This window comes from Miscanthus floridulus, chromosome 15 (assembly GCF_019320115.1).
Source record: "Miscanthus floridulus cultivar M001 chromosome 15, ASM1932011v1, whole genome shotgun sequence".
Lineage (NCBI taxonomy): Eukaryota > Viridiplantae > Streptophyta > Magnoliopsida > Poales > Poaceae > Miscanthus > Miscanthus floridulus.
Genome location: NC_089594.1, coordinates 85,080,345 through 85,104,921, shown reverse-complemented (window position 1 = coordinate 85,104,921; position 24,577 = coordinate 85,080,345). Strand labels below are relative to the sequence as shown.

Here is a 24,577-nt window from a genome sequence, read left to right as displayed (position 1 = left end):
TCAAGTGATGTCCATAAAAAATGCAAGATTCAAGCCTCAACCATCTACCCCAAATGTAAGCCTTTGCATCAATGAGAAGCACACCTTTTATGAAAATTGATGATAAATGGGGAGAGATTGTACAAAGATATAAAAACTTCGGGAGAGATTGAGACAAAAAAGTAGAGGTTGGACATGGACATGGACAAAGAGGGAGCAACATTGAGGAATTGAGAAGGATCAAAATTCTTGGACAAGAGAAGCACACATATAAGGGGAGCAAGCTCATGAACTTTGATTGATTGCATTTGATAGGTGCATATTCATGTGCTTGCTTGCATTGCATAAGATTTTAAATTCAATATGCATGCTTGTGTGGTGTATGCTAGTTGTAGAATTTGAATGATGATTTGATAACTAGCATACATAGGATGGTAGCTAGACTCATATTTTAACACGTCGTACTAGAACCTTGCTTATAATGTTGATCTCACAGGGTTTCTAGTATTTCTGTTGTCTAGCTACTCATGGTGCTAAGGATGGTGTTAAAAGTGCAACTCCGATTAGTATCACGCTTCAAAGGTTTACTTTATACACCTTAGCATCATTTGGTAGTAATTACTCTCCCACAATTCCAATCTATGCATATGTGCGAGCTTCAAACCAAAAACTCTAGCATATATGAAGGGGGAGCTAATACTACCATATCTTTGTAGAGTTGTCATCAATTACCAAAAAGGGGGAGATTGAAAGGTCCTTGTTTGGTTTTGGTAATTGAGTGACAACCCTAGGTGGACTAATTGTGTTTATGTGAGATACATAGGTGATTAGTCCATAGGTACATGTGTGTGAGCAACATATGCCATGAAGGTGGAAATGACTCAGAGATGTTGCAAAGCTCACACATGTGATGATGAAGGAGCTCATTGCACATGAGACATGACATTGAGTCATGTGATCAAGGTGAAGAAGATAAAGATATGACTTGGCTTGATGGACCGGTTGCAAGCATGAAGGGCAAGTTGGAGGCTTTGGAGCGAAGGACCACGTGGCGGTGAAGCTTGAGAAAGACTTGGCGCCGATGGACGAAAGCAACAGTGAAAAGCAAGTAAAGTCAAGATCGATGAACCAATATGATCATGTGATGATATGAAGTGGATCATATCATTATTGATCATGTTGGTGCATGTGTTGCATCGATATTGGAGGAGATGGAATGGAATGCGCAAGGCAAAGGTATAACCTAGGGTATTTCATTTCACCGATCATAGGTGTGTAGAGAAGTTAATGACCGGGTTTAAGATAGATGGCTATACTATCAAGAGGGGCAAACTTGTTTGCATATCGGTCATATAGTGCGACTCGAGTGATCTAACTTTGCATTGTCGCTAGGATCGAGTGGCGTGGCAAGTTGAATGGCTAATCCTTTGGAAAATGTTTGTGAAAAGCTAACACACATACACATGGTGGTGTACACTTGGTGGTGTTGGCACATTTGCAAAGGAGAAGGAGTTGGAGTTGAAATGGATCAACTCGGTGAAGAAACAATGGCGAAAGGAGGTCACTGTGAGTAACCGAATGCTGGCCTCGGTAGAATCGGCGTGTCCGATCAGTGACAGCAGTTGGGTGCGGTCTCGGTCAAGTGACCGGATGCTACATAGTAAAGGTGATCGGACGCACAGGACCTACGTCCTGTCGTGTGTGACGTATGGTGACGTAGACGATGCTGGAGTTGGTGCGCGAGAGTAGGGCTGATCGGACGCTGGTCTGCGTCCAGTCGTGCAGCACCAGACGTGTTCGGTCGCAAAATAGAGGCTCGAGGAGCTCTTTGGAAATGACCGGACTCAGGCGTAGCAGCGTCCGGTCATCCCTGTGGTGCATCCGGTCGCTACTTAACCATTGAGATCAGGCGCTTAGCATTTGAAGCCAGGGATGACATGGCAGCCATTCGTTGACCAGATGGTGGTAGGGTGCGTCCGGTCGCCCCGAGCAGTGCCCAGTGAAGGGGTACAACGACTCTATTTTCATGGGGGTTATAAATAGAAGAGGGTCTTGGCTGATAGCTTAGTAGAGCTAAGCACACTAGAGCCTTGGTGGCTTGTGTGGTAGTGCTTAGAAGCCCTCTAACTCACTTGAGCTTGATAGTGTTCATCCGATCGAGTGAGTGAGCGATTCTAGTGCGATTGCATCGTGAGGTTGCATCGAGTGGCACTAGGTGATCGAGTTGCAAGCCGGTGGTGCTTGTTACTCTTGAAGGTTGCCACCTCCTAGATGGCTTAGTGGTGGTCTCCGTTGAAGCCCGCAGGAAGCTTATGCGGTGCTCCAGAGAAGATCTTTGTGAGGGGATTGTGCTCGCCCCACGGGAGCCGCGAAGGGCAACTCTAGTAGAGCAAGACGCGAAGGGCGACAAGTGGTCCGGCCAGGTCAAGTGCTAGAGCTTGTGGTAAGCACTCTACGTGGGAGAGTGTGACTTGTGGGTCACCACTAGCAAGAGGACCGGCGGCAACCTTGGAGCTTGTCTCAACGGGGACATAGCGTGTTGGCAAGCACATGAACCTCGGCAGAAAAATCGTTGTGTCAACATTGTTCTTCTCATTGGTTTGCAATCCCCTTACACAAGCTTGTAATTACTCTCACATACATTGTGCTTGTATAGTTGCTCTTATAATTAGTTAGCTTGTGTAGCTCACTAGTTACCTTCTTGCTTGTGTAGCATAGAAGTAGCTCCATTGCGTGGCTAATTTGGTTTGTGTAACCTTGTTAGTCACATTGCTTAGTTTGTGTAGCTAAGTATTTGCGTTCTCTAATTTGGCATTGGTTGCCTTGTTATTGAGCATTGCTAGTGAGCTTAGGAGCTTTGTGCTTTTGCTTACTAGAATTGGGTAGGAGCTCCCCGGTGTGCAAACCACTAGTGGCATAGGTTTATGTGACCTTTATACTAGAATTGGATAGGTGAGCTCTCGCTATCCCGGCACCTTTGGGGTCTAATTAGGATCTTTATAAGGCGCTTGTAAACTTAGATAGAGGGGTGTAGTCTTGGCTAGACCGATAGTTTTAATTCCGCATTTGTTTCGGTTAGCCGGCACGATTAAGTTTAAGAAAGGACTATTCACCCCTCTCTAGTTCACCATCTAGACCCTACACCACTTCTTGCTTGAGTTTCTCATTCTCCATTGCGACCTCTTGTGTGCATGTTTCTACAATAACTTTCTCAACACAAACTTGGTTGCACAAGGGTGAGTCTAAACATAAATCATTACAAGAAGTGGAGGCATCCTTTTTAGGAATGTCAAAAATTGAACCTTTCTTTTTAGGTGCCTCAGTGGGGGTTGTACCAACGGCTTCAAGATTAACAACTTTATTAGTTAGCTCATCACAATGTTTGCACATGATTTCCATTTTAGTGAGCAAACTTTTCTAATCATCTTGTGAGCTAGCTAACTTTTCCTTTAATTTTTCATTTTTCTTTACAAGTTGCTCATCATTGATTGTGCAATTATTTGTGTTTGCACTAGTCTCAAGTTGCTCCATTTTAGTAGATAGCTCCATATTAAGATTGGCAAAAGTTTCATATTGTTCAAGCAAAGTAGCATAAGCTTGTTGTGAGCTATCTAGCTTTTCTTTTAATTTTTTAAGCTTCTTTTGTTGACTAGTGCAAACTTTGGCAAAGTTAAAATTTTGTTGCACAATTTCATCATAAGAAGGTAGCTCATCATCACTATCACTATCATTGTCACTATCACTAGGGATAGGCTTTTTGTTACCTCGTGCCATAAGGCACACACGTGAGGTGCTTGATGATGAGTGCTTGTGCCCACGCCTCTTGTGGTGGTCTTCTTCTTCACTTGAAGAATCATCCCATGACCTTGTAGATGTGAGGGCTTTGTCCTTGCACTCCTTCTTCTTTGTCTTGGGTGTGGTCTTGTTTGGACAAACTTCCACAAAGTGCCCCAACTCGCCGCATCCATAGCATCATTTCTTTCTTTGCTCTTTTCTTTGATTAGTGAAGATGAAATCTTGAATTTGGATGGGCACACCCTTGACATTGAGTTTTTAGATCATTTTCTCCACCTTGTTGATAAGCTTGATAGATTCTTCATCAAGGTCAGAGGTGGAGGAGGAAGATTGATCATCATCACTTGATTCTTCATCACCATCATTATTATCTTCTTCTTCATCTTCACTTGAGGAGCTTGAGCTTGAGCTTGAGATTGTCTCAACTTACTTGCCCTTCATCTTCTTTTTCTCACTACATGTGAGAGCTTTGCCTTTGCTTGATGAAGAGGCTTCTTCTTGACCCATCTTGCGTGACATTTCAAATGTTGCCAATGACTATGGCTGGGGTCATGGTGCTCAAGTCCTCCATGTTGTGAAGGATGGTGATGATGCTTACATATTTCTTTTGTGGTAGCATGGAGATGATCTTCCTCATGATGTCCACAGCATCTAGCTTTGTTAATCCTATTGAATGGAGCTCATTGATAATTAGATTCAAACGAGAATACATATCACGAATAAGCTCATCATTATTTATTTTAAAGGAATCATAATTTTGTTTAGCTAGACAATGTTTTTGCTCATGGACATTAGTTATGCTGTTATGGAGCTCTTGGAGTTTTAACCAAGTTTCATGTGCCATATTTACAGTGAACACTTGGTTAAACACATCCATGTTAAAAGATTCAAATAAGCAATTTTTAGCACTAGCATTGAAATGAATTTCTTTTTCTTCACTCTTTGTGGGTTTATCGGGATTCTTAATGGGTTTCATCCCGTCTCGAGTGACTCCAAACACCCAAATCTACTGTCTCAAGGTGACAAACTATTCTTGCTTTATAGTAGGGGAAGTTAGTGCCGTCAAAGTGCGGAGCCCTAGAGGTATCCATCCCAACCACTCTAAATAGCATCGGCTCAACGGTGGTAAAGCCAAAGGTCCAAATTGAGCCAACCGGCTCTGATACCAATTGAAAGGGACTATGACGCCTAAGAGGGGGGTTGAATTAGGCAACTTAAAACTCTAACTCAAAACTATGACCTCTTTTTCTATCCTTAGCAAAACCTATGCAAAAAGATAAACTATCTAAATGTGCAACTACGGTTTTGCTAGTGTGTTGCTATCTCTACCGCAAAAGGAGTTATGCAAACAATGTAAATGCGGAAGCTAAGGAGTAAGATAGAGATATGCAAACTCCCATCGATGACTCTGGTATTTTTACCGAGGTATCGAGAAGCGCGCAAGCTTCTCCCTAGTCCTCGTTGGAGCCCCTTGCAAGGAATTCCTCGCAAGGGGCAAGCTCCCGATCAGGTAACTCCGTGGATAGCCTCGGGCCTTCCCCACGCGCAAGTGGGTCTCCGGTGTACCTTTCGGAAAGCCTCTCCTGGATCGCTCCCCACCGTCTTCACTATCAAGCTTTCGGCCAAAACATCACGGGCCTTGTTCCCTCCGGTACACGGTGGCGGCCACACCACAAACGCAATTGGTGTGATCTTGCAAGACTACAAGCCCATCCGATGTACAACAATGGTGCGCGCAAGCACCAAGTGGTAAGAGGTATGCAAACCTCACTAAACACTAGGCCTAAACCTAGAGCAAGCGCATAAGCGGTGGTCTAATCAACCTAAGCACTTCGCAAAGCACCTACGCTAATCACCTAATGAACCACTAAGCACTATACAAGTGGAGATCACTAAAATGGTGTATCAACACCCTTGGGGACATCTAATTATTTGCCACTCTTACGGAGGCCGCCTCTCTGATTGCCAACTTTGTGGTGGCAACTACAAAAATGTCTCAAAAAATAGTAACTCGTCTAATATTTTGCTGACGTGGCATGCCAGATCAGCCAGCCAGCTTGGGAACGGGCCGTTGACGCTCGAAGACCGAAGGCAAAAGACCATTCTGCCCCCGTCGTGTATTGCTTAACAAGCGTCGTCTCCTCCCATCTGCTCAGTCCTAATGGTTCTCTCCGCACTTCTTCTTCTTCCTTCGTCTCCTCGTCCTTGGTCACCGCCGCCCGCCCCAGTTGTTGCTGCTTCATAAGCTAGCCATCGCCATATATACATACCCGACGACGCACGCGCGTGCGCAAACCAGCAGGAGCTAGCGAGCACCAACCGGGCCAAGAAGCCTAGCCAGCGACCAAGCAGAGCTACCCCGGCCCGGCATCGCGCGCGTCCAATCGAAGAAGAAAGGGATCAGGGAGGGGAGGCCACATCGAGCTTGGCAAGACATCTAACCCTCGGTACATATGCAGGGCAGCGGCAGTGGTGGTGATCAAGCAGGAGGGAGCCTGGGCATGGACATGGGCATGGGGTACGCTGGCGGCGGCGGCGCCGAGTGCTCATCATCGGCTTCGGCGGCGGCTGCTGCTGCCGCGGCCGTAGCCGCCGACGCGGCGGAGGCGGAGGAGCGGCAGTTGCTTAAGGGGGAGATCGCGGTGCACCCGCTGTGCGAGCAGCTGGTGGCAGCGCACGTGGGGTGCCTACGCATGGCGACGCCCATCGACCACCTCCCCCTCATCGACGCGCAGCTCGCGTAGTCCAGCGGCCTCCTCCACTCCTACGCCGCCCACCACCGCCCCTTCCTCTCCCCGCACGACAAGCACGACCTCGACTCCTTCCTCGTACGTCCTCTGCTACCACTACTTCTAGCTATGCATCGTGCACGCATGCATCTAGATTTCCAATTCCATCGAGCTGACTGGTTCTTCTTCCTCTGCATGCATGCATATGCATGGCGGCTCATGCATGGTGGTGCAGGCGCAGTACCTAATGCTGTTGTGCTCGTTCCGGGAGTAGCTGCAGCAGCACGTCTGGGTGCACGTCGTGGAGGCCGTCATGGCGTGCCACGAGATCGAGCAGTCCCTGTAGGACCTCACCGGTAAGCAAGCTACATGTTTCATTAGCTATATATTACGTTTAATTTTCCCACCAATTGTCTCCTCCAAATTTATGTTTCCTTCGTCCTTCCATTTCTGGTTGCATTTGCGCAAGCTTGGGTGTTGTTTTCTCAAGATTTGCCTATCCGGTGCGCTGCCTTTTTCTCCTTGCTGCTGGTAGTTAGTTTGAACGACACCACATGCTCACTGTTTCTTTAGTTTGTTGATTGATGCATGCTATCAGGAGGGCGACCAAGGACGGGGAGACGAAGGAAGAAGAAGAAGTACGGAGAGAATCGTTGGGACTGAGCAGATGGGAGGAGACGGCGCTTGTTAAGCAATACACGGCGGGGGCAGAATGTCTTTTGCCTTCGGTCTTCGAGCGTCAACGGCCCATTTTCAAGCTGGCTGGCTGATCTAGCATGCCACGTCAGCAAAATGGCAAAATATTAGACGAGTTACTATTTTTTGGGACATTTTTGTAGTTGCCACCACAAAGTTGGCAATCAGAGAGGCGGCCTTCGTAAGAGTGGCAAATAATTAGATGCCCACACCCTTGGTATGTTTCCTCAACTCTCCACCTCTCAAATGGCCGGTTGGGGGGTCTATTTATAAGCCCCGCCAAGAAAGTAGTCGTTGGGGGTGAAACTCAGCTTTCTGCTACTGACCGGACGCTGCTGTTGTTCTTACTGGACGTGTCCGGTCAACCCGACCGTTAGAGCGCGCGTGTTGATCGGACTCTGGGCCGAGTCCGGTCTCACTTGATCGGACGCGTCCGGTCACGCTGGTGCCGCTCTAGAACCTCTCTGGACTCGATCGGATGCTATACTTTGTGCGTCCGGTTGTCCAGTGCCGCTGCGTCCGGTCACGCTGAAAACATTGCCATGACGAAGAACAGTGTCATCGGTGCGTCTGATCCCTGCTTTGCTCAGCGTCCGGTCACAGCTGCTGACGCCTGCTGTTGCCAAGCAACTGATCGGATGCGTCCGGTCACCTCTGTCGAGCTTGTTTCTTCACGGTCTTGCATCCGGCTTGGTTCCCATCTTCGTGCTTGGACTATGCTTGATATCTTGAGTCTTCTCTTGTGCTTCTAGGGTCTTGCTTATGGTGTTGATCGTGGGATCTTCATGTCGCCTTCGTCCAAGTCATGTCTTGCACCCTATTGAACTACAAAACAATTACTTGCAAATTCATTAGTCCAATTTAGTTGTGTTGGTCATCAAACCCCAAAATCCAAAGTAAATGGGCCTAGGGTCCATTTTCCTTACAATCACAACATGGGTTGCGATTTGGGGTTGCAACAGTGATTTATTTTTATAGTTTTAGAATTTATGGTTCTTGGGTTTAGACTTTAAAGTTTTACAACCAACATGTGTTATGCCTACTCCCCACCCACCCACACCCAAAGTTTATAACATTTATGAATGTTGAGATTAGAAATCAATAGTGGTTGTAATTAGGGGTTTGTGTAGGCGTTATGGATAGGATTATGGATTTTTGGCCTTATAGTTTGCAAGAATTGTACTCTCCCTTGGTTCCATATTATAAGACATTTTGGCTTTTCTAGATTCATAACTTTTGCTAAGCATCTAATATATATTATGTCTAGATTTATAGTAAAAGATATGAATCTAAAAATATCAAAACGTATTATAATTTGGAACGAAGGGAGTAGCTTTTAGTTTTCCTCGCTATGTGGTTAGTCATCGTGCATGTATTGTGTTTAGGGGATCGTTTCAAGGATTATTAGTATTTTTCAAACCAAATCGGTAGCATTTCCTCGTTTAGGGTTATATATTTTTATAACAATGACACAACTAGCACCCGGACGTCTGGCGCGAGCACGCGTCTGGAAGCCCCTCGAGGCCATCCGATTGAGATAACAGGAATCGTCCAAACCTCATCGAATAAAACAATGAAGGAAATAGAGCGGACCTATCCGATGCAATAGAACGAGCGTGCCCCCGCGTGTGGCCCGTCCCCCGCCGTGCCTCGTCGTGCCGCCATCCCCCGCCGCGCCGTCGTGCCGCCATCCCCTGCGCACCCGTTGCCCTCCGCGCCCCATCCTCACCGTGCTCCATCACCCGAATGTCTAATGAGAAATTTTCCATCGGAAGATCTGTTGCAACACGGAGCAATGCGAGATGTAACATCAGAAGTATTACTTGTTTGCAACATCAGAACAAGTCTACTGAAACATCAGAACAAGGCTACTGCAACAACAGAACAAAGCTACTGCAATGCAAGATGCAAGATCAGAAGAAAAGAGACTAATGCAATAAAAAATATTACTTGTTGCAACATCAGAACAAGGCTACTGCAACAACAGAACAAAGCGCAATGCAAGAAGCAACATCAGAAAAAAGAGACTAATGCAACAAAGAAATATTACTTGTTGCAACATCAGAACAAGGCTACTGCAATGCGAGACGCAACATCAGAAACAAAAAAAGAGACTAATGCAACAAAAAATATTACTTGTTGCAACAGCAGAACAAGGCTACTACATCAAAATTTATTCAACTGCAACATGAAAAGGGTTGCCTTCATAAAAATTCAGCCGGCGAGGAAGAAGGGGGCCGGCGGATGAGCGGCCACATGGCTACGCGCGCAGCCCGGCTCGATGACGAGCGCCAGGCGTAGGCGGAGGCGCGGGACAGTGGCCGGCGTGGTGGCCACGCGCGCAGCCCGGCTCGGTGACAAGTGTCAGGCCTAGGCGGGGCGTGGGGCAGCGGGCGGTGTGGTGTGCGGAGCAGCAGCCGGCGGGGGTAGGCGGGGGGGGGGGCACTCGGGGCAGCGACCGGCGGGGTTCCTCTCGGGCAGCTCGACGTCGACGCACAGGGCGGCAGCGGAATCTCATGGCCTTGGCGCACAGGGCGGCAACACATAAGGGAGCAGGGGCTCACAGGATGGGATAAGGGAGCGGACGTGGTCACGGGATGTGATAAGGGAGTGGGAGTGTCGCGTATCAGGCCCGCGTGGCCACGTCCGGATAGCCGTTGGGGACGGACATCCTGTTAGAATAATTATCGTTATAACAAACTTATTTGTGCTGACTTTTGTCTAGAAAACTAGTTAAACTGATTAACTTATCTGGAATCAAAATTATATTGTTTTATTTCTTTTGAGCGGAGGAAGTAGGTAAACCGTAGAGTAGATTGTCTGCATGTACGTTGGCGCATAGCATAGCATTAGCACTTTAGCAGGGGTTGGTTGGTTTCATCAGACAACTGAAACAAGACAAGACGGGTCCCACTCCCAGGCCAGGGACAGGCGATCCCGTTCCCGTTCCCGTTCCCGTCGCGTCATCAACGGCTAGTTGTGGTCGTGGTCGTGCACGTTTCCGGCCGAAAAAAAAATCAAGTGCATACTGGATGCACACAGCCGGCTATGCAAACACACATTCGATGTGGGACACGTATCCACCCACAGCATCTGACGCCGGCGGACCACGTTTTGCGGCAGCTACTGACGCACAGGAGCTCGGCTCTTTCTTTTCTTTGTAGTAACCGCCGCACGAACAAGATGAGCACATGCCGTTGATGTTGTCTACCAAAGCACGTGGCAGCAGATTGGCGTTTGTATCCATTCAGCCCTGGATGCACTGAAATTTTTCCCCGTTTCTGCTGGGAACCGTCCGCACGCACGACGCCACGTTGCATGTTGCAGAACATCTATCGACGTCGTCCTATGAAATTATTACTTTTCAAAATATGAATCCAGTAGCACCAAATTTTATATAAGGTATGTGATCCATAGATTCGAAAATCTTCACAAAAGATCATTTAATTTGAACCGTGGATTTGTGGCTGTGCGCTAGCTAGCAATGGTAGGACGAATTATTTATTAAAATGTCGTCTCGTCGTGGTGGTCGTGACAGACACCGTTACCGATTTCTGCGGCCGTGCGCACGTGGCCTGGGCCCTGCTGCCTTCTTGCCGCCGGAGTCCGGACCCACCACCATTGTTAAGCAGCACCGAATTTTTTGTTTTTTGCCCCCCCTTTTTTTTTAAAGATTTTCACAAATAAGCCCTTAGCAGTATCCTTTCAAAAAATAGATCCTGACCTCGGCGCCGTGACAATTGGCGTCGAGCTTACACGTCTCGGCGCCAAAGCAATTGACGTCGAGATCCAAGGTCATTTTCTGCGTGTCATTGATGTGACTGCTTGCATGGCGGGGACGTGGCATGAGCTCGGCATCGTGGATCTTGACGCTGAGCTCAGCGTGCCGATAGGTCCAGTCAGCCCATGGAAGGCCGACAGGTCAGCGGATCGGAAACGGCGCCGTGCTCGCTCTCACGGCCTCACGGAGTCACGGGGCGCAGGCGCTCCTTGCGCTTTCACACAGTTTCCGATCCACGGGCCGACTGGACCTATCGGCACGCCAAGATCTACAGCGCCGAGCTCGGTGCCAAGATCTACGGCGCCAAGATCCACGGCGCCGAGCTCATGCCACGTCCGCGCCACGCAAGCAGCCACGTCAACGACACGCAGAAAATGACCTGGACCTCGACGCCAATTGCTTTGGCGCCGAGACGTGTAAGCTCGACGCTAATTGTCACGGCGCCGAGGTCAGAGTCTATTTTTTGAAAGGATACTGTCAGGGGCGTATTTGTGAAAATCTTTCAAAAAAAGGGCTAAAAAACAAAAAAAAATTTGGTTAAGCAGCACCCCAATGTCCTTTGTTGCAAGGGAGAACCGGAATGGATGCCATAAAAAGGGACCCGGTGCCCATAAAAAAGCAATCTGCTGAGGATATGATTCCACGTGGCATTAAGATAGAAGGACTCAACCTTGCTAACTAAAGAAAAATTAAGATGGAAGGACTCAATCTTGCTAACCAATGAAAATTACCAAACACTGGCTTTGCCGACAAGGAGAGGTTTCTTTATAAGGCCGGTCTCGATGTGAGTTTCATAGACATTAAACGAGCTGACATGACATGGTATAAATGAAGAGAGATATGATAGAAGTTTTAATGGATGAAATGAGTTTCATGAGGATGAAACTTGTTTGCACTTTTCCAACACTTGGACGTCTTGAAAATAAGGACATGAAACCTCTACTGAGAAATTTCAACCATTGGGCCATGGGCTCTTTTACACGCTTATACCTACGCTAAGCAAAGAGTGTCATCGCTATGTAACTCGATAATGATACACCACGGGCGTTCGTCCATCGTGACGGACCGACCCACCCATGGCGCTCACCTGTGCTGCGCGCCACGCGTCTAAACCTGCGTCGCCCATCCCGCCCACTCTGCGCTCGCTGCCCGCCACCCCCACTCCGCCTCGCTCCGTCCCTCCCGTCGCACGAGGCGCCTGCCCCGCTGAGCCAAGGCCAGTGCTAGCGCTGACGATGGTGGTGCTCGCGCGCCGCGCACTGGTGCTGGTGCTGGTGGCGCTCGCGCGCCACCGGCTCCCACCTCGATGCCTGGAATCGCCCGGCCCCAGCCTTCCCTATGATGCAAAACGCATGTTTGAAGTGTTTAAGAGGTATGTTTCAGATATTTCATATGGATGTTGCAATCGTAGTTTTTGGATGTTGCACATGTTGCCGTGGTTATAGGGTTTAGGACATATGTTGCAAAGTGTTTTATCTAGATGTTGGATATGTTGCAATGTATGTTCCAAATGTTTTATCTGTTTCAGACGTATATTACTATTGTTTCATCTGAATATTACAAAAGTAGATCTGGATGTAGGATTATTGAGCGAGGAAGAGAGAGCTAGCGGCATAGCGCGGGAGCCATGGCGGCGTCAATGTGGGGAGGAGGCGTAGGCCGCCTAGTGCCGTTGTGGAAAAGGCGGGGAGTCATCCGAGCGGCGTGGAAGAGGTGGGAGTGAAGCGCCGTGGAAGAGGCGGGCGAGGCGTCAGTGTAGAAGCAATAGGGCTGAGTCATCCAGGCGCGCGTGGGCAGCGGAGTGGAAGGGAGCTGTTCGAACGCGGACGCAGGAAGTGGAGCTGGCATGGGCGGCGTGAGCAGCGGAGTGGAAATGAGCGGTCCGAACGCGGACGTAGGAAGCGGAGCTGGCGCGGGCGGTGCGCGAATCCAAGAGATCAGGGCAGAGCAGGCGCGGCATCAGACACGCGCAACCGTCCAGACATCCGCGTGCTAGTCTTTCCGTACTCCTACGTCTCCCTCGTTCACTCATCGCCAAGTTTTTCCTGGAACCGGTTTTGCGGCAAAACGACTTTGATATCTGGGCATAAGTCTGGAGCGCTCTCGATAAATGGATTATTGCATTGCTGCCAGGTTATATCTATTTAAGAGCATCTTCAAGAGACTCTCCATATTCTTCCTAAATGTTAGGAATAAAGATTTTGGTGAAAAACTACCCTCAAGCAGCTTTTCTAAATGGTCATCCAAATATAGTAATCTTCTATTCTGGATTTTTCACTAGCCAAAAATAGAAGACGAGAATGGCTCTCTGGAGTGCACATGAGATATAGAAAAACTGTTGGAGAGTGAAAAGATATAGAAAACGATTTTTATGTAAATAACTCTCCAAATATTGATTTAGAGAGTGAGATTTGGAAAGACACTCAGAGATGCTCTAATGTGCTCTAGATAGGCGATCCGTTTGAACATAGTTTATCACATACTCCGTGTGTCGTATGAACTTTGCAAATTTTTCATCCAAGGTCCTTGTATAAATAAACATTATATTGATTTTTTTTTGAAAAGGATCTATATATACCGATATAGTGAAAATCATTTTTCTCAACCCATAAACCATTTGTTTACCAATAATAATAAATACCCTAGGTAGCCTCCCTCACACAGTTGTGTTCATCTTCAACGGCTAGTTTGCTTTGGTCGAGGACTCTCCTGTCCGCTGTCCGGTCCGTACGAGGCCAATCCGGCACCTGTCTCTCATCTCATCTCATCTCATCTCAGTGGTGGGCCAGAAATTCATTCATTACTCCACCCCCGCGATAATGAGTAGGAGTACATTCAAACGGTAGCAGTTTCCACGCACGCATTCGAATGTTTCATTTCCGTTCGTTTTCGTCAAACATCATGTTTACGATAGCCATACTTCATTTATTTGACGAATCCAAACATCAAAACAAAGCTTGGCTCGCCTACCTTAGCCTTTTAACAGCTCCATGTTGGACACAGCCATCACTAGAATTAAGCATTTTTGCGTGTTATGATGGCTTTTGTAGAAAAAGCCGATCGAGTAGGGGGTGATTGTTTATGATTACGACAACATAACCGTGTAGAATCTCAAAGCCAAATTGATACATGACCCCAAATTGATACATGACCATACATATGAGTTGGGTTTTGGAAACATTATTCACCGTAACAACTCAACATATAAGTTTGATTAGTTTTCTGTATTAGCTTGTATCCCGACTTATGCAGTACAGTTTGCTTGTTCTTCTTACACAAAGTTACACATTGAGTCCAGTAGGGGGCAACCCCTCCTGTTTCCTTAAAAAAACAAAGTTACACAGTGATCAAGGCAGGTCCACTGTTGCATTAGTTAGTACACTAGATTTAATCATATTAGATAAAGTAGTTTTTACAAAGCTGATACATACACATAATGGAGTGTTCTTATCCCTCGTACCTCTACTAGAAGCACGGGATCTCAATTAGAACATGAAGGCGCCCGTCGCCCTGAAGCCTCGGTTCATCATGTGCTTGTCTCTGATCTAAGATTGGCTTTTGTGCCCCGGCTTTCTTCTGTTGCCACCGAGGAGCTCGCCCAACTGACCGCTGTGCTTGCAGAAATTAATCTCACCAATGCTCAGGATGTTCGCCGCTGCCCATGGGAGGACAAAGCACATCGTCTCAGTTCGTCCATGATATACAAGTCTATCATTGCAGTAGGTGGTAGCTGTGACTATTATAAGTTCATTTGGGAGAACCGTGCCCCTCCCAAAGTTAAGTTTTTTGGCTGGCTACTCGTCCAAGACAGAATCCAAACACGGGAGAATTTACTCAAGAAGAACTGCATTGACTCAGACCTATGTGAGTTGTGTGGTGCTCAGGTTGAAAGCACAGCTCATCTTATTGCCGGTTGCGCCTTTGCAGTTGGCTTTTGGCACTGGATTGGTGTGCAAATTGATGAAGAAGATGTTGCTGCTCTTTGGCGCGTTCAACCACCGTCCACCATCCCTGCTGCCCACTTCAATGCCTTTCTTCTACTTTGTTGTTGGCGTCTCTGGAAGCACAGGCACGATGTTGTGTTCCGTTCCATGCCTCCTTGCTACACTCGCCTCTTCGCGGGGTGTCGTGAAGATGCCGAGCTTTGGGCATGTAGGTTGCCCCCATCAGATAGACATGTTGCCCATGCTTGGGCTTTGTTGTTCTCCTCCCCACCTCATGCTAATTTCTCCATAAACGACGTGTAACAAACTGCTCATGTATGCTCCTTTTATGAAATGAAAAGGTGGGGATGCTCCCCCCCCCCCCCCCCCCCCCCCCCCCCCCCCCCCGAACTTCTCAAAATTAGAACATGAAGGTGACTACACCTAACACAATTTTATCAGATACGATTTCCCTGTATAGAATAACCAAATATCAATACACGGCATACCTTTACGCTGACTTAGATTATGCCGCATAAGATCTAATATGGACTAAAATTACTATGAACAACTAATCGGATTTATAGTTGTAACGACAATACTTTGACCTTGACAATCTATCACATTCTTTTCTCAAGTAGGAAAGCCTTATAGTATAGCATAAAAGCTTTTAAAAATTACTCAAATCTTTGTAGGAGTATTTTACATCCTCCACAACCACAAGACCAGCGCCTTCTCTGTTCTTGGGGAGGGAGAAAATCATACAAACAAAAGCATACAGTAGTACTAGCTCAACGTCCGAGCCTACGCGGCGCTTCTCACTGACATCAGGGCCCAAGCAGACGGGCAACATGTGGACCCACTCGCCAGTGGGCCGAGTCACGGGGGTCAGCCTTTTTCCGTCAGATCAGAGCTCAGACTAATTAAAGGCGCACTCAGGTAACTACACTCCAGTCTCAGCTCAGTCCTCTGTCCTTTCTTCCTTGCACACTCCACTCCAAGGACAAGGAGAGAGAAGCCGCCACCACCGCCGCCGCCTCCGCCTCCGCCATGGACAAGATTGAGGCGAGGAGGAGGAAGAGGAAGGGGAGAAGCAGCCATCGCCAGGGGGGACCGGGACCGGTACCGGCGGGCCTGCGCGCCGCCCTCGCCGCCACGGCCTTCGTTCTCCTCCTCTGCCTCTGCTTCTCCTCCACGCCCGCCGCCATGGCCCTCACCCCGGACGGTACGTCTGCTTGCTGCATTTCCTTCAGCCAGCCCCGCGATGCTATTGCTGTGCCCTCGGTTGCTGAGTGCTGACCCACTGTTTCTTGTTTGCTTGCTTGGTTTGGTTGCAGGCGAGGCGTTGCTGGAGCTGAAGCTGGCCTTCAACGCCACCGTGCAGCGGCTCACCAGCTGGCGGCCCAGCGACCCCAACCCCTGCGGCTGGGAGGGCATCTCCTGCTCCGTCCCCGACCTCAGGGTCCAATCCATGTGGGTTCCTCCTCGCCTCATCTGCTTGCTTTTCCCATTTCTAGCTTCTTCTCTCCCTTCCATATTCTCTTAACATTTCCCCCTTTCCTTTTTTTTTCTTTGTTTCTTTTTTTTTCTTTCTTGCCTCGGTTATTTGAATCAGATGTTCCCCCAAATGTGTGCTCATGGCTCGGCTACCAACGCCTTCTTCTTGGATTCCTTCCTTGCCCCCTGCTTTGCTTTGCTTTGGCACTGATGAATAACAATGACAATAATGCGCCATGCGCGTGCGTGCTCTTCTCTGTGCAGAAACCTCCCATACATGCAGCTCGGGGGCATCATTTCGCCCAGCATCGGGAGGCTCGACAAGCTGCAGAGACTGTAAGACTTGTTTGAACGATTTCTAGGACCAAATGTTTTATTCTTCGCTGTTTCTGTTAGATGTAGTAGAGTATTGTATTTCCCTGAATAAAAGGGGCAGCCATATCTGTGATACCAACTGCATTGTCTTTTTTGTTTTTGTGTGCTGCCTCTGAATGTATTTATGCTGCTGCCTGTTGAGTGTTGACGGATGGGCCTTTTCCCTTTTCAGAGCTCTGCACCAGAACAGCTTGCATGGCCCAATCCCTGCAGAGATCAAGAACTGCACCGAGCTCAGGGCAATGTAAGATACTACTAGTATGATTTGATTACTACTAGTATTGAACTCGGCAGAGTGTTCAAACGTTTGCTTTTTTATTTTTTAATTAACCGTGTGTGTATGTTCAGTTACCTGAGAGCCAACTACCTGCAAGGAGGCATCCCTTCAGAGATTGGCGAGCTCGTGCACCTCACAATCTTGTATGGTCCTTCACATTCTCATTGTCTGCTTGTGTTTAATTTTACAGCTTTATTATTATTTTTATCTAATGTGTTCAAATTGCAGGGACCTGTCAAGCAATCTGTTGAGGGGCACAATACCGGCCTCGATTGGAAGTCTTACTCACCTTCGCTTTCTGTAAGTTTTCGTGTGCCATTTTCACATGCCCTTGTTGGAAACACAATCCTGATGATGTAAAAGTAAAAACTGATGAGACGGCACGGACTTACCATGTGCCAGGAACCTGTCTACTAATTTCTTCTCCGGAGAGATCCCAAATGTTGGTGTCCTCGGAACCTTCAAAAGCAGCTCGTAAGCTCCTTTGTCCCTTCTTTACCTGCGTGTTCCTAGTTATGATGTTGGATAGCTGTATTTATTGTTGTTGTGCATTTCTTCACGTGATGCAGGTTCGTTGGAAATCTGGAGCTTTGTGGCTTGTCCATCCAGAAAGCTTGCCGTGGAACCCTTGGCTTTCCTGCTGTGCTGCCGCACTCCGATCCGCTCTCTTCAGCTGGCAAGTCTTCCATTTCTATTCGATCATAGTGTTGAACTGTTTTTTTCAAGATTTTGGTGGACGTGCAATGTGTGTGACTGACTGGTGGAGTTATTTGTTTTTGGTTCAAATAGGTGTTTCTCCAATCAATAACAACAAGACATCACACTTTCTGAATGGCATTGTGATCGGCTCAATGTCAACCTTGGCTCTTGCCTTGATAGCTGTACTTGGATTCCTATGGGTTTGCTTGCTGTCCAGGAAAAAGAGCATTGGTGGAAACTATGTAAAGATGGACAAGCAAACTGTTCCTGAAGGTAATGAATTGACACCATTTCCTACTGTTTCCACACCAAAAAAAAAACCTGATGCCAATTACAGCCACTAACCACTATTTTTACATATGATGCGGTGATCATTTAGGTGCAAAGCTTGTGACATACCAGTGGAACCTTCCATATTCGTCAAGTGAGATTATTAGAAGGCTGGAGCTGCTTGATGAAGAGGATGTAGTTGGCTGTGGGGGTTTTGGCACGGTGTACAAGATGGTGATGGATGATGGCACATCATTTGCCGTCAAGAGGATTGACCTCAGCCGCGAAAGTCGTGACAGGACCTTCGAGAAGGAGCTCGAGATTCTGGGTAGCATCAGGCACATAAATCTTGTCAATTTGCGAGGCTACTGCCGGCTCCCCACAGCGAAGCTACTCATTTATGATTTTGTTGAACTGGGCAGCTTGGATTGCTACCTTCATGGTAAGCATGCTACATTCTTGCATCTCTAGGCATGATAACGATTACAATTTTTTACACTGGTGTAGTGCCTTCTTATCTCCTGCTTACATGGTGTGGTGCCTACGGCAGGAGATGAACAAGAGGACCAAACATTGAACTGGAATGCGCGTATGAAAATCGGCCTTGGCTCGGCTCGAGGCCTGGCATATCTGCACCATGATTGCTCGCCTGGGATAGTGCATAGGGACATCAAAGCCAGTAACATCCTGCTGGATAGAAGCTTGGAGCCTCGTGTCTCTGATTTTGGCCTTGCAAGGCTGCTTGTAGACAATGCCGCCCATGTCACCACTGTCGTGGCGGGCACCTTTGGTTACCTAGCACCAGGTACATCTCTAATCTTGCCAGTTGAACGATATCGTTGTGATTTCTACACAGTGAAAAACCATCTAGTAGTAGTTATACAGTTGGAATCGCACATCAAGAGCTTACACAAGAAAGTTGTATAGTTTTACTGAAACATAAGATTGAAAACGCATCTTGTAGGGCAGAACTACCAACAGCATGAAGTTAAACAAGAACAGTAAAAAAATGTTTAGTAGGAAATTGTAATTCGTAGACATGTATTTCAAGACATAATGTTGGGCAGCTCCAGTTGATGAAACTGAAACTGGTTGGTTACTTTGACTTTGGTGGCAGAATACTTGCAAAATGGGCATGCTACTGAGAAATCAGACGTGTATAGCTTTGGAGTGCTTTTGCTGGAGCTGGTGACCGGAAAGAGGCCAACCGACTCATGCTTCATCAAGAAGGGACTGAACATTGTTGGCTGGGTAACTAGCAGGATTCTTTTTTTTTCTTTACCTTTTCTACCTTATAAAAAGTAAGTAATGAGTAAGAGTCATGTGAAATTCTCAAAATCCATTACCGCTTTTGCAGCTGAACACCCTAATGGGGGAGCACCGGCTGGAGGATATCATCGACGAGCGGTGCGGCGACGTCGAGGTGGAAGCCGTGGAAGCCATCCTGGACATCGCAGGGATGTGCACCGACGCAGACCCGGGGCAGCGGCCATCGATGAGCGCCGTGCTGAAGATGCTGGAGGAGGAGATCCTGTCCCCCTGCATGAGCGAGCTGTGCTACGAGCAGCACCTGGAGCTCTGAGCTGAGGAAGTAGCCTGAGTATGATGCTAGCTGCTGCTGCTCAAGCGCGTGCATGAATGCATGATTGATGAGACTGAGTAGGAAGCAAAAGTTTTGTAGATACAATGGTGATGACGAACCGTGTTAGGGGTGTGTGCGCGCGCGCGCGTGCGCTGGCTGGACAAGTGCAGATTCTCATCTTTTTTTGTGCTCTCAGCAGCCTCAGCTCAAGCAAAGTCAAAGTGGTTCTTGGCACAGAACCAACAACCTAATCGGCATGTTCTGTTGTACATAGATCTTGTCTCCTTATATTTTTTTTTGAGGAAACTTGTCTCCTTTTTTTTGCCTTTTATTTTCCTCGGTTTGTTTCTTTTGTGGCCTTTATCTTTCTGCCGGTAAGTTTCTGACTAGTTTGTCTGAAGTGTCGCGGTTGCAATGCAAATTTGTGACCTGTTTGGAGTATCCCATATTCACATGTATCCAAAAAAAAAAAACAGAGTTCAGGAGGAAAATCCTGTTCTAATCAGGGCGTGCCTTTTGACATAACGCTGAAGCAACGGAAAGGAGTATGAGCGATTATCAGAGAAGCAGCAGGTAGCAGGATTATGAGCATCTTGCATTGGCTTGGCAAGAGTGTGCTGTGCTCTAGGGCCGTATCTGTAGATGAGCTGGGAGACAATGGAGATAAATAAAACAGTCTGTGAACGAAGGATTGTTGGGTTTGGCTCCACAAATACTGATGTACCAGTTGGCACCGGAACAAAACTTGCACAATGCTCCAAGAAAGCAAGCAAGGAAGAAAGAAAGAAAGAATTAGAGTGCAAAAGCTGAACAGCATTGAGATCTGAGAATGAAGCAACGATAGCAGAGCAGGACAAAATAAAGATGGCTTATGCTTGGTTTCACACGAGGAACGACCTGTGTCTGTACGCAGCTATGTGCTTTTTATATGTGTGTGTATAACTACGCGACGACACATCGATCATCGCGAAATGTACGGTAGTAGATCATATCGACGCACAGCATGCAGTAACAAGATTAGGGTGGATAATCTAGTATCGTGGGGCCCGCCCGGAGCAAAAGAGTAGGCTCACACCGCTCTCGTGTCCGTGTCTGTCACCGACTCACCGGCTGGTAAAAAAGAAGAGAAACCCATACTCCCCCGGTCGTTCAGCCATGTAGTTTTTTTTTTCATTCTGTCCAAACCAAGCTATTTTACTTTTATTAAATCTATAAAAACACTATTAATAATTATTATTTTAAATAAATACGTAACTATAATGTAATAACAATATATATTGCATAACTAGACTAATCTAATGATAGTACGTCTTTCTAGGACGGAGAAGGCAGTGCCAACAGGAAACAGGCAAGCAAAAGCCTGACGACGAAGACAGGAACTGTACCTGAGCTTTTGGCCGCCCACTCGGAGTCTCAGACAAGTAACGTTAGTTATTTATCACAGTAGAAATTACAATCGTGATAGTACAGTACTTTCAGTTATGTACACACACGACGCCTCCTTAGACAACCAAAACAAACTCAAACGTTCTGTATATCAATCAAAACAGAACTGTTTGTGTACAGGTTACAATCGCTGACATGTTTTCCACAGGTTTTTAAATTTTGCAGAGTGACCATTTGCATTGCTAGAATTTGCTATGGATTCTGTGATCCACCACAAATCTGAATTCCCAAATTACAATTACATTTTCCCCCCGTCCTATCATGTACTCTGAAAAATGCCAAAACCTCAAAAAGACACAGAAAACTAAATTTAATCTACTAAATAGTCCAAAACCCTAAATTATTGCCTCGGCAACTAGAATTGAGTGCTGGCCATGCTCTTCAGTTGCCACGCTATTCCCAATAGGCCTTGTTTAGATCATCTCTCTCACGAGTTCTCACCCTTCTACCACCTCCCGCCCAGCTCTCACTAGTAGTACTAAAATATTTCCAAAGACAGATATTTTAGATTTTCAGAGACAGACCAGCTCTCTAGATCGATTACTAGTTGACGTCTTAAGTGTCCAGTCTCCGTTAATGATTTCAGAACCTACTGACCTCAGTAAACTGATTAATGGTGAACGCTTAGTAGTCCACCCCTATCAATGACTTAAAAAAAACTTGGTTATCTCTATGAATTAATTAACAAATTAAAGGGATCTTAAGTCACGTGACTCTATTGATGATTTCAGAAAACTAAAAAAAATGACCAAAAAATAGTAAAACATAGATCTGAGAACACGAAATAGGAATTTAGTACTCAAAACGACTTCAACCATAAACTTGTCACCTAAAAAGTCATAGATTTAAGAACTATCCCCTCTATTCCAAATTATAAGATATTTTAATCTTTTTAGATACATAGTTTTTACTGTGCACTTAGATATACAATATGTCCGGATGCATAGTAAAAACAACTGTATGTCTAAAAATTCCGAAAGATCTTATAATTTGGAACAAAAGGAGTACTATTTTGGTATAGAACTTGTCACCAACAAAGTCATAGATGTGAACATCCGAGATCATTTCAAAAGATTGTAATATACCTCAAAAAATTACAACTTAAAAACGATTTTTGTGGACTAAACAATTTCGACGGTACCCTGATCGGCGATGCTATTATCAGAGCCTGATCGTAGTCTGAGTTCTGGTCGGACAGCTCAAAATTAAACTAGTAATTCGAATCGACCACGGCCTGGTTCGAACCATGGATATGTCGGGTGCTTTTAAATCCGGCTTTTCGCTTTTTTTTTATCTGAAATAGTATTTCTCTTACAAATTCCTCCAGATTAATCTAGATTGCTCTAAAATTTCTCCAAACGAACGGAGCTGTATAGATACTCAAATAGACCAGGCAAGCAACATGCACCTGATCGAACCACCAACAAATCAATCTAGCTAGCTATTTCGTTCGGTACAACAACGATGGAACTCGCCGCTACAGGTGCTCCACCGCTCGCCGTCGCCAACTACGGAGAGCTACCCACGGACGTGCTGCACGATGTTAGATAGAAAGGTAAGATGCATGTGTATTTACCTTACCATATTGTGCCAAAGCCAAGAGATCTAGATTGTCTATGTATAGGAATAGATCATCTATGTATAGAAGGTTTATATTTAGAAAAGATCTCTTAGCTTAGCCCTCAAGTTGTAACGCCTATATGTAACTGCCACATGCGGGGCTATTCCGCATCCAATCAACACGCAACCATCGCACGACCCAGATAGGGCGTCGGTGTTCTCCTCCGCTCCTCTGAACTTTCACATGGCAATCAGAGCCATCGCTTTTGAGTAGATTGCATCTCCTCTCCGCAACTACAATGGCGTCATCATCTGCTTCCTCCAATCCTCTCCTCGCCCAGTCCGTCACGGAAAAGCTTAGCAAGAACAATCACGCCCTGTGGAAGGCACAGGTGCGTGCTGCGATCCTTGGTGCTCGTCTTCAGGGGTACTTCACGGGTGCCACCCCTATACCTGTGGCGGAGCTTGTGCAGAAGGGCGCTGATGGGAAGGAAGTGAGGGTTCCCAATCCGGCGCGCGAAGACTGGGAGGCCACGGACCAACAGGTCCTTAGCTACCTCCTCGCGTCGGTCACCAAGGATGTCCTCACGCAGGTGGCCACCAGCGCCACCGCGGCGGACGCCTGGAAGATCATTGAAGACATGTTCGCGTCACAGACGCGAGCGCGATCCGTCAACATGCGGATTGCTCTGGCAACGACCAAGAAGGAGAATTCGTCCGTTGCCGAGTACTTTGCCAAGATGAAGGCTCTTGGCGACGACATGGCGGCTACAGGACGGCCCCTAGAAGATGAAGAACTGGTGGAGTACATCATCACCGGCTTGGGCGAAGATTTCTCGCCCATCGTCTCTGCTCTATGCGCTAGAGTGGAACCCATCTCCGTTGGTGAGCTTTATTCACAACTTCTCAATTTTGAAACTAGAATGGACTTGATCTATGGAGGCAGCCCTGGGTTTGGATCGGCAAACTCGGCATCTCGTGGTCGTGGCTTGTGGCGCGGGAAGAATCAGGCGCGTCGGAGAGGCCCCTCGCGTGGGGGCGCGCAGTCTGGCCGCGGCGGGTCCAGTCGCGGGCCTCCTGCAGGAGGTCGTGGCTCCCACAACAACAACAACTCCCGCGGCTTCTACAACAACAATAGTCGCGGGACATCTGGTGGTGCGCCCGATTCAGATGACAACAGGTGCCAGGTGTGCTTCAAGAAGAATCACTCAGCCGCTGAATGCTGGCACAGGTTCGATGAGAACTTTGTGCCAGATCAGCGTCTTGTTGCAGCAGCTACAAACTCGTATGGCGTGAACACCAACTGGTACACTGATACCGGTGCTACGGATCATGTGACAAGCAATCTCGAGCAGCTGTCTCTCAAGAAAAAGTATCATGGCGGTGATCAGATCCACACAGCTAGTGGAACAGGTATGAACATTAGTCACATTGGTCGTACTACAGTTCGTACCCCCACTCGTAACATACAATTAAATGATGTTCTTTACGTTCCACAAGCCAAGAAAAATCTTGTTTCAGTTCATCGTCTTACCGCTGACAACTCTGTCTTTATAGAATTTTATCCTGATTTCTTTCTGATTAAGGATCAGGAAACGAAGAATACGCTCCTTAGAGGAAGGTGTCACAGGGGTCTCTATCCTTTACCTGCACGAACAATAAAGCAAGCCTACAACTCCAACAGATTGCCCTGTCTCGATGGCATAGTAGGCTGGGTCATCCATCTTCGTTAATTGTTAAGCAAGTTGTCAGTAATAATAGTCTCCCATATATCGATGAGTCGTTGAGTCAGTCAGTTTGTGATGCTTGTCAGCAAGGGAAGAGCCATCAGTTGCCCTATCCCAAGTCTTCTAGTATTTCCAAGTCTCCTTTAGAACTTGTGTTCTCTAATGTCTGGGGTCATGCACCAGAATCAGTTGGTCGAAAACGATATTATGTTAGTTTCATTGATGATTTTAGCAAGTTCAC

The 24,577-nt window shown here is 46.9% G+C and overlaps 1 protein-coding gene, 1 non-coding gene and 1 pseudogene across 2 annotated transcripts; all 3 read left to right on the top strand.

Annotated features, from left to right (window-relative positions):
* Nucleotides 1-6,069: 6,069 nt before the first annotated feature.
* Nucleotides 6,070-7,166, top strand: LOC136507829 (homeobox protein knotted-1-like 3; annotated as a pseudogene).
* Nucleotides 7,167-15,852: 8,686 nt separating this feature from the next.
* Nucleotides 15,853-19,984, top strand: LOC136508649 (LRR receptor-like serine/threonine-protein kinase FEI 1). The gene is made up of 13 exons (XM_066503387.1): nucleotides 15,853-16,128; nucleotides 16,241-16,376; nucleotides 16,665-16,736; nucleotides 16,948-17,019; nucleotides 17,124-17,195; nucleotides 17,281-17,352; nucleotides 17,455-17,526; nucleotides 17,622-17,728; nucleotides 17,842-18,024; nucleotides 18,131-18,463; nucleotides 18,572-18,826; nucleotides 19,139-19,272; nucleotides 19,379-19,984. Exons 1-13 carry the CDS (start codon nucleotides 15,954-15,956, stop codon nucleotides 19,601-19,603), a joined length of 1,908 nt encoding a protein of 635 aa, XP_066359484.1. The 5' UTR covers nucleotides 15,853-15,953; the 3' UTR covers nucleotides 19,604-19,984.
* Nucleotides 19,985-23,388: 3,404 nt separating this feature from the next.
* LOC136509743 (small nucleolar RNA Z247) lies at nucleotides 23,389-23,527 on the top strand. Its single transcript, XR_010772486.1, has one exon. It is a non-coding gene; the product is annotated as a small nucleolar RNA Z247 (small nucleolar RNA).
* Nucleotides 23,528-24,577: the final 1,050 nt, after the last annotated feature.